The sequence below is a fragment of the Cydia pomonella genome, chromosome 2 (genome assembly GCF_033807575.1).
Source record: "Cydia pomonella isolate Wapato2018A chromosome 2, ilCydPomo1, whole genome shotgun sequence".
Lineage (NCBI taxonomy): Eukaryota > Metazoa > Arthropoda > Insecta > Lepidoptera > Tortricidae > Cydia > Cydia pomonella.
Window position 1 is genome coordinate 22577055 of NC_084704.1, and position 11087 is coordinate 22588141.

An 11087-nucleotide genomic window follows, 5' to 3' on the forward strand; every position below is an offset into this window, starting at 1 on the left:
ACCAAGTTGTTACCAGTGGTAACTACTGGGAATTTTTTCCCCACCTTTTACCACTGGTAACTACTGGGAAAAAAAACCTGAAAAGGTGAAATTTTTTTCCCAGTAGTTACCACCAAAATTTGGTTAGCGTTCAATACTAATAAGAATAGTATAAATAATAAATATAGAGTGCTTTAATCAATGATAGTGCGTAGCGCAGCGTTGTATTTATATAGCAGCATCGTTGATATTTAAAGTCCCTTTCAATAAAAACCGTCACAATTATACGAACGAACACACAAATCAGTCAAAGACCGATTTTTTTATCACTTTTTAGGCAGTTTATTGAAACATTAATCGACTTATAATTAAACGAATAACGAATTAACATATAATTAATTCGACTTTTAATTAATTATTGATTTGGGCCATGGTGCGTCCATTTATGATGCGCATACTAACGGGTAGGGGTTTAAGAGTGCATTCACGGAAAAATAGTTTCATTTTTATTTGAAGTGGGCATATATATATATATATATATTTATAGGCAACCCAACACTGGTGACTTAATTGACATTTATATCTGTGAAGATTCTTCATCAGTACTGTCAAATCTTATAAATATGTCTCCCGTGTGTGTTACTCGTAATGGAGGTTTTATTGGTGTGTCTGATGCCTCACATGCCCTAAATACCAGTTCCTAAAATGAAAACCAGTTAAATCATATTTTCTTACAGCTCTCTTGTGTCTTGTCAGTGACATTGCAGACGAACAACATTTCAGATTTTTAAGGATGCCAGTTGCATCTTCGGATTTATCTCGTACCAAGGGCTGGCATTAACCCCTCGGTTCATCCGTCGCTGACATGTCTTCCCCTCCAAGATGGACTCCAGAGGCATCAGAACGCATTAAATCACTTAAATCTTCTAGCCATGTCATTGACAGATTGTCAGAGACTTGGCCGGTCAAAGTTTAAACTTTGACCACTACCACCATCACCACGGGGAGATGCTCTGGTTGCGAGGAAAACTACAGTGCCCTGTAATATTTCTCAAATCAATAATAGGTGATATTTTTACAAATGAAATGGGTTTCTGCCACCCTAATATAACGCAGTTGACTTTTTTGCTAACAAGGTATGCCCACCAAATACGCTCATAAGAACGATATATTCCATCAATATAGGCTAAATGATATATAAGTTACTTCGGGACTCATCATGGCCCAGGACCCATACTATCCGGGACACGGTTCTTTTGGTGATAGCTACTGGGAAAATTCCCACCTTTTACCAGTGGTAACTACTGGGAATAAAATCCCACTAGCTACCACTAAACCAAGTTGGTGGTAACTAGGGTTTTTATTCCAGTAGTTAACAGTGGTAAAAGGTGGGAAAAAAATTCCCAGTAGTTACCACTGGTAACAACTTGGTGGTAACTAGTGGGAATAACCCAAAAAATTGTCTCTAAATGTTCAATGTTTGATATTTTTGCATAGGAACCATTTTTTACATTTCAAATATTGTAAACGATGTGCTGATATTTGGTGAACTGGAAAAATATTCTTTCTCGGCCCCGAAATTGGGTCTGATATCAGGCCTGATAAAGTGCAGATGTAATTGACACTTAAGGTCTTCCTCGAGCCATTTTTCTATACACGTTTTTTTGGAGAAAAACTGGCCAAAGAGACTTGGTTGTATCTTCGCTCTGACCATTGGTCACATAGTTTACGCAGTATGTAACAGATGGCGCTGTGTTTTGCTTAACGTGACTTTTCGGTCGGAATTGTATGGATGGGCTTATCTTTACTTTTTTAGATGTATGACGATTGCCCTATATATTTACTACTCTTTGAGTATGATACGTTATTGTCTACTGTTATATATTATTTTAAAGTGTGTTCTGTTGTAACGAAAATAAATTTAAACTATGTTTTACAATCGTTTTTTGTTTTATTCAGCATATCATATAGCATACTAACGGGCCGATTCGAACTTTAAGATATGTCAAAAATTTCCTAAAAATACGATATAGATATGTCAGTGTGAAAAGTGACTTTTTTGTTTGGAAAAAAAACAATCCATATCGTATTTTTAGGAAATTGTGCCGTAATGGCGCAAATGGCCCGGCTATTACTACTAAGTTGCAATCACGTTGTAATCTCAAATCGGATTCCACTTGTAATCCGTTTCTGTATTTGTTTTTAATATATAAAGATAAGTGAAAAAGAGAGGTATGTGATTGAGAAAACAGTCGGTAAATACGAGTATTTCTGAGTATTTCAGCGCTTGATCTGATATTTCCTTGTAACTAATCTTTCTCTCTTTCTTTCTTTACATTCACCCAAAAACTATGGCTCTCAGACGAAGAACCTACTGATAGGTAGGAAGATGTGTGCGGTCATAATATATATTTATATTTATTCATATATCTATATAAAGATATTCATTTATATATACTTAGTTTAAAGTCTGTAATGATATATGATTACTTTAGGTATAGTTTTTAATTACTCTTTTAGTTATAGGTTATCTGGAAAAGATCCCTCTTAGAGATAAGTTCACCTTTGTACTACTCAATTATTTTCTATCTGATGTAATCAATATTTGTTTTTTTGTACAATAAAGTGTTTACTTACTTATATACTTGATAAACAGGATTCTTTGAAATTACGTTTCTAAACTGAATCACAGGTTAATTCCATTGATTGCTTAGTAAGCGTGGCGATTACGAGCCTTTTGGTGGCAATAAATTGATTATTGTTAATGACGGTCCATAGCCTATGCTATGGATTTCTTTAATATGATGTTCTCACTGCTAAGGTGAAAAGTTGTGTGTGCAAGAGAGAGAGAGAGAGAGTGCGAGAACAGACGAGATCAAAGTTATTTACATCTCATGCTTTTGATTCCCTAGCTACACTCAAGATTCTAAATTAGATTCACTCGCTACGCTCGTGGATCTATTATAGAATCGTTCGTGTGTACGGACTCAAAATAAAATTTCTTACGAAAATTAATTGCGGGCGCGCTTTGCTTAAGAGCGCGTTACACCTTTCGCAACCTACTATTACGAACGTAATGAAGATATTTTAGAGGGGGCGGAAAGCCAGAAAATTAGAAAGGAGCAAAAGATGAGGCGCGCCGCGCAAAGTTTGCGACAGAAGATTTCGCGATCTAAAATGCTCTAGTGATACAGAAAGTGTTACGTTTCTGCACACTTCATAGAACAACAATGACCCTCTTTCAGAGCATGAGAAATGCAAAAGATTAATCTCGTTGCATTTTAATGGATGACAATATGTACGAAAAATATGAACAATTTTACAAACAAATTTAACAAGGCCCCAACATTACACTCTTGTCATAGGAGAACATGTACCCGATACCCGATGAGGAGAAATCCATGAAAACAGATAAATTGGGGAAGAAAGTTCTTGCCTGACAGCCAGTTTATTTGGTAAGTAGGTACTGGGGCATTTTAAAGGTGAACTTAATAAATGATAGGCAAGAAGCTAAAACATAAGAATAATTTAAACGCATGTCATTTACAGATTTCAAAATGCGTCAAAAATGTAATTTTACCAAATATTTACATTCTATTCTCTCTTATATAACGTTGGGTTCCGTTTTAACACGTTTCTAGACCAACTAATTGATTTATATATCCATTTTGGGTGTCCGCTTAGTAAATTGAAGTCTTTACACAAAAAAAAATAGATACTTGTACTTTACAAGGTCATAAGTTTCGGTCCGACTGAAGGTTCGGCAGTTTTTGTGCCGAAACCAAACCATTGGTCGAAACACGATTTGTATGCCGAAACCTGCCGAAACCGAAACTTCGGTCGGACACTAGTTAAAATCCTTCATCTTTCTCCTCCCGATGCACGGTGTCTATAAGTACATATATTCCGAAACAATTTTTAAACATTATTATATGTATGATTCGACTGGTAGTTTAAATACATTATTTTTTACATTTACGCAACGTTATTGAAGGGCTGAATGTTGACAGACGAATATCGTTTCGCGAAGGAAACCACTGGAAGTCGATGTTATTTTAGGCGCCTTACTCAGGAGCTATTCTTACAACCGTGCTACCTTGAACCACGAATGCGTAAGCTGAAAGCATTTTCACTAGATAACTATGACTACGATGATAGAAATGTACATAATACTCATAATAATAAGTAAGTATAACAGTTGAAAATAGGCACCAAAATAGAAATTAGACAAAGCTTTATGTTGAAAATTTTCCATTTCCCAATTTACAATCACACCCACATATATTTTTTGTTAAAGTTAACATTTGATTTTTTCTCATATTGAATCTTGACCTCTTCTATTTTTTAATCGAGTTCAAAAACCGACCGAATCTATTTTGTATATTTGTTAAGCCGTCATTTCAAAACAGATTTCAAAAATATATTTTTGTTAATATAATATAGTTCTAGATTAACTAGCACACTATAACGTGCTAAATATGAATATAAGTTGGTTTTCCTTTTTTTTAATTTCTTTTTTCGAATGCGGGTTAAAAATATGCAGTTTTTTGTGCAACAAGTGCAGAAAGTATCAAATTCCAAACGAGCGACACAAGTTGGCAATTGTCTTTCTACACGTATGTCACACAACATTTTACAATGCATTACGCTACGAAATAAAAACATGCAAAAAACCGCCAAGTGTGAGTCGGTCACCCAAGGGTTCCGTATGGTATCATCACAATAATTTTCCCTTTATCACCGCTTGATCGGTTTTAACATTTGTTGGTACATTTAACATGAAAGTAATACAAACAGAATTATATCCGTACAAAAAACACCAAAAATAGAATTTCTTATATCAATGTCTCTCAATCTCTCAATTTTTATTTTCAACTAATTTTTTACAGTTTTTTTTTATCAAGTCACTGGCGGCTACCATTCCCCAGCACTCCATGCCACCGGGCCCATTCATTTTAATTTAACGCGTGCTTTAAAGAAGTATTTGGTATGCCTACTCGGATGTGAATGCATATAAGGAAGCGCTTTATGCTCATTTATACATTTTACATATATGTATACGTGTATTTTATGTATATACATACTACATATTTTAGGTTTGTTTTAAAAGTAATTTTGACACAATAAACAGTTTAAATTGAAAGATAAAGTTAGTAAACTATACTTCTGATTATATTATAGTGTTGTAGGTTAGTATGTGTATACGTATAAATTAGAAAGGAGCAAAAGATGAGGCGCGCCGCCCGAAGTTTGCGACAGAAGATTTCGCGATCTACAATGCTCTAGTGATACAGAAAGTGTTACGTGTCTGCACACTTCATAGAACAACAATGGCCCTCTTTCAGAGCATGAGAAATGAAAAAGATTAATCTCGTTGCATTTTAATGGATGACAAAATGTACGAAAAATATGAACAATTTTACAAACAAATTTAACAAGGCCCCAAGGCCCCAGCCACCATCAGTAATGGACGTAATTGTCTCTATATCAACCTTTAAATATATATATATATATATATATATATATATATATATATATATAATTTCTTTTACATTAGAGATGATTTTTTTTACATTAGGAAGAACCCCGCAGAAGAAAGCGTAAGGATTCTCTATGAAATAACACGTAATTAGTCTCAAAATTTGATAGCATAATATCCCTGATTTAGACCCTCACGCTTACTTCTGCTCTGCGGAGTTCTGACAAATCCCGCAAAAAGAACTATATTTGCTAATAACAGTAAATTTTTTTACCATAACAATTTCACATGAAATGTACAGTTGAAAAATTTAATGTCTAGTGTAGTTTTTGAAGAATGAAGTATATATAGTACAGTGGCGGATCGTTCAAAGAACTCGATTCCCATCGACTTGTCTAATTTCAGCCCGTTGAGTACTTTCACGATCGGTTCATGGACAAAAGGAAAGCAAAATTAGGACCGGGTTCCCTACGAATATTTGTGACGCGCCGCCACTGATATAGTATAAGAAATGTGTAAGTATTTTATTTACTGCTTAGGTGGGAATGGTTGCTTTTCCATTCATGCGATTTAGTGGTATGAAAGTTTAGTTATATTTTTAAACAATAGTTAAAACGATTTTAAATTTTAAAACAATAGTTATATTTTTATGTTTCAAGAACATAACTCCCCTCGAGTTCCATACGGTCAGATGTGAAGAGTCAACTTTTCAGGGGAGTCAAAACAAAATTGTCACTTTTGTTTGCCTTTATTTTATGAACTATGTAGGCAAAATGTTGTTACTAAAGTTATAGGCAAAATGTCGTATCTACTAATACACATCTCAAAATGTACATTTTAGATGCATAATCCATCATATTTAAAGCCGCCAATGCCGCCATCCACACACATACGCCACAAACATTTGAAAAGCAAAAGGATGGAAAAAGATGGATGTCAAAATAATGCTTTGTGCTTTACAAAAATTAAGAAAATCATGAAATCCGACGTTATGCACTCTCGTGTTACTTCTGTATCTGGGAAACTAAAAAGAAATACCAAAGTCAGTTTGTTAGAAAAGTAATGCACTATTTATTATCGTTATGTTAAAATTTCAGTTTGGTCGGATGTTCATATACGACATTATAGAAATCGAGTCGAAAAAAATATGGAGTGTAGTTTAAGTCTAGGTACATCTTACGCTTAAAACTAAAACCTTACAAATAATGTGAAGAAGTAAACCAGAACTTTTGATTAAAGTACTTTGACATTAATAAGAAAGTTGTTGTTTAAAACTTAATTAAATATGTTATATAGTCACTAATATACTTTGGTTTACGAGTATTTGTTTAGAACCCTACTTACGTGATAATGAGTAGGATGGACAGATGTCAGTTCGCAATGTCAGAAAGTGACTCAACTTACTAAATACTAATGCTCAAAAACAAAGTTTATTTATATCTTGGAAGAGAATAACGACCCTTTTTATTTTTGACCAACAGCTCATTGCTCGTGTTTGTAATAACATGTTATTTACTGTTAACGTGAGGGGCTCTTAAATTTTATAGACCTACCTACTTCATTATTGGTAATTTTACTATCCATGGTACAAAATTATAGCTGATGTAAAGATACAGGAGCGGTATTAAACACCACTTAAAAAAACTACTTCGGTAGAGAAAATATTTGCATTCATTCTGAATATGACATTAATGACTTCTCGATCAGTGCAGCGACAAACAATGCAACGCAAAGCGAGGGTGACGTCATCATTCGGTGCAAAGTGCATACATGCAGCCCACCTCCTCACGTTCATGCCGCCTTAGTGCTCGTTCCTTTTGTGAGCGACACCAAAGGGGCCCTATCCCCTTCGTGCACCCTTCTCTGGGTCACTGCTCGTATCTCGGTCACTGGCCCGACCTTCGTAGTCTTATGTTTTGCGCACATTTTGATTGTGCTACAGAAACAAAAACAAATAATCGGATTTCATTAGACAATATTAACCAACTAAAGGAATTTTTTTTTTTAAGTAATAGAGGACTGAATGTACAGCGATTCGGCAATTAAGCAATGTTAGCTAAATCTTCCCTACCGATGGATTTGTGAGATAATTTTTGTTATCAATATATATTTTTATTCTTATTTTTTATCTTTTATACACTAATGTGAAATATTTTTTTATATTTACTCTAAGGCGAATGTTGAAATTATTATCTACTAACAAGGAAATAGGCCCCCGGTCATGGCCGCTGCGCTCTATTGAGATAACCCGTTCGGAAAAGTCGACCAACGTCTCGTTGTACCAGGAACTTCTGGACAAGGAATGCAGAATGCAAAAGTAGTTTGATGCAGTTTATCATATTAATAACAAAGGTGTCGCTTTGAACGCGTAGCGTTCTGAATTAGTCACATATTAGTAACGACTAACTTTCAAATATCATCTCTTAAGACGACACTTTTCCTAGTGACTCATTTTGTTTTTCTTATCGCTCTGACTGTATCCATCCTGATTTTTAAAAAGGAAAATATATATGTTTATAATAAACCAATCCGAGCAACCTCGTTCTAAATGCCACAGAATCCGGCGGTAATCTAAAAATAACGCAGTTTGAGTAATCCAATATTACAACAACTTTACGAGCATGATTATAAAATGCAATGCGAAATTATGCATTCAGATTTTATACGCATTATATATTTTAGGTATATTCAATATCAATACATACCTAACTAACGTCATTTTGATTCAAGATTAAGCAAGTACGTGGATTTACTAGTGCATACTGTTCATTCGACTTTGATATATATTTTATATATGTAGTTAAATAAGTGCAAACCCAATCCCTCACATCATTTTCGATCATGCATGATTTGGAGCGGAATAAATAATACCAAAAGTAACTCTTAGAATGCAGGACCGGAGTTCGTCACGTATATTTCTGTAACTGTAACAACTCAATATCTTTTATGACCAGTAAGGGTGTATTTTAAACAACTCTGTATTCAATCCGTTAGCGCGCCGGTTTATTTACACTCCCGCTTTTCCCCGTATAAAACAGGTTATTTTCGCGCGCTAGCGCTTATTTAGTCCTCAACTTTGGTGAGAGAGCCATCTAGTGAGATTCGCGTGAAATAAGTGCGTGTAAACATCTGTGTGTGCAGTGATTTTGAACTATTATCAAAATGCCTGGACGTCCAATTTGGCAGGTACCTAAATGAAATGTTTGTTCAAATCTCTTTACTCGTTTTCATTAAACTAGCTTGGGGATAAGTCATAACGAGAAATATGGAAAAGTTATAGCTAAAATGATGAAAAAAATATGAAAAAAAATATAATGGCACTTAATTTTAATCGGTTATGATTTTATAAGGACCTAGTGACTTAATAAACACACTGAATTAATAAAAGACAACTGCATAGCCAATTAACACTCTCATACCTTGACTCTGTAAACAATCTGACTATGAGTATCTAATTAATCTAATTATAGATAATCCTCTTTTATTGCCTCGAAGATGCCAACAGTATAATATTTAAATAGGTATATAAATTTTAGTATTATTAGGGTTCCGTATATGGAACCCATATAGCTCCGCCATGTCCGTCTGTCTGTGGTCTTTAGAGCTAGTTTTTCTATTTCCAAACCGAAACAAAACGTTTAAAGTAATTTACAAAGTATAATAAAATTTCCTTAGCTTAATTTCAAATTTTGATGACCAAATGAGTTTTTGTCAAGAATATCATTTTTGATACAAGCTTTTATTGTACGTTTCTTTCCACAGGCAACTATAATATTACTTACTCATCGACACAATTCTAACAACCCCAAATACATCAGGTTGTGTTGTTTTATCACAGAGTTCCTATGGTCACCTCCTTCCTGTCTCCTTCATCGGATCAGCTCGATGGTACGAGTACCATAATATTGCATTTTCATTCGACTGACTCAGTTAAACACCATTTTATAAATTCATTTATTTTAGTGCTCGGGAAGTTATACGAAACTCCATTAGGTGCTGTATTGATTTCTACCTTTTCAAAACATGTATCGACTAAAAAAAGCAATGCAAACAGACAATTATTAAATCTGCGTCTCTACGACCCGGTCCATTTATCATTTCAAGCTATAGGAGATCAAGTGTAGTATCTAAAATAGAGTGATCAATGACTTTTTATCATACACCGGGGTTTTGGGTGCGGAAACGTTTTACAGTAGCCGAAAAATTGGTTAAAAACTGTAAAAACAGAAACCATTTTAACATTTCTGCCGTGCGTCGCATGGGCGCAAGGTAAATTTATTCACTATTCATTACTTATCTGTTATACAAGAGTTCTTGTAGCAACGAAACGGCAAAGCCACATATTTAAGGCGTAGAGTTTGTGAAGTTAGGGCTTGTAGAGTTAGAATCATGTCTTTAGAACTATGAGATCTGATTGATTACTTTTTGACAGTGCGAGCCAAATGTCTCGTCTTGGCAACATTTTTCATGAAAATATTTTTGGTGGCATCTTTATTACAAGACCCCTGTGTAGGATCGTGTGAATACCGCTTAATAAATTCAAAGAGTACAGATTTTTTTAAGGATCTCAGGCGTGTAAATACAGCGTGCAGATATGGCTCGTAGTGCATTCTTACTTATTATTTTATAAATATATTGCACAATTATTTTGAATAATCATGGCAGTTTGAGTTGTTCCTTAAACTTATTAAAAATTATTAATAGAAGGAAATTGGTTTTGACCTTTTTGATGTGAGGGTTCGATTCAAGATGGTTATGGAAGATTCGATACCATAAAGTCGGGTTACATTACACTGGCCTTAGTGCATTGAAATTATGTCAATATTGTCATGAGGATGGTTTTATTTTAGCTGGCCATTCACGTTTTTATATTTTTTATTAGATCCTTATGTATATATGTGCTAAATATGTGACCCAAAGTTACCTACTCCTATTGGGTCAATGTAATGTAACCAGACTTTACGGTAGTTGTTTTACCTCATTACCTCGCATGGAAGATTCTTGGAAGATATTTGAAATGATATTTAAATTAGTCAATGCCACTTCGGTTTAACATGGAATAGCTGAGGAAAATATAATCGAACGAGCGTCAGCGAAAGTCTCCGTTTCAGCTTGGGCAAAAATGTTTTAATAACACATGTTATGTTAATAGTCCCGTCAAGTAGGCACTTCGATCTCATCCTACATCCTATTACTGTTAACTCCAAAATGTAATTAGCACATATTAAAAAGTAGAGTGCGATACATTATTTTATACGTACATACGTACTTTATACTATAGAACCGTGCATGACTATTTCGATACTATTTTTCTAAATGGAAATTATGTATATTAACCATAGATATGCTCATGTTACGTTTTACTCTTTTTGTTTTTTTTTATTATTGTAAAAATTAGGTGCGGACACAGATTTCATACAAATATTTAAATGCTCCTAACTCTTATAATAATTAATAAATCAAACGCAGGGGTTTAGCTGTGGTTGATATACGACAAATTGAATCAAAATATTTTCAATAATGATATCCAGAGCGGAAAATGCGGACTACGTTTTTTTTTATTATAAACGTCATACATAGTCCTAGACCTAGTCATAGTCACACCTGATGGAAAGTAAAGACAGGGCCT

At 34.3% G+C, this 11087-nt stretch overlaps 1 protein-coding gene across 1 annotated transcript in view; it reads left to right on the forward strand.

Annotated features, from left to right (window-relative positions):
- Positions 1–8485: 8485 nt before the first annotated feature.
- The window catches only part of LOC133534655 (muscle-specific protein 20-like), a 28090-nt gene continuing 25488 nt past the window's right edge, over positions 8486–11087 (forward strand). Inside the window, exon 1 of the mRNA XM_061873861.1 lies at positions 8486–8644. Coding sequence (XP_061729845.1) covers positions 8621–8644 — 24 coding nt within the window. The 5' untranslated portion in view covers positions 8486–8620. The remainder of the gene's footprint in view (positions 8645–11087) is intronic.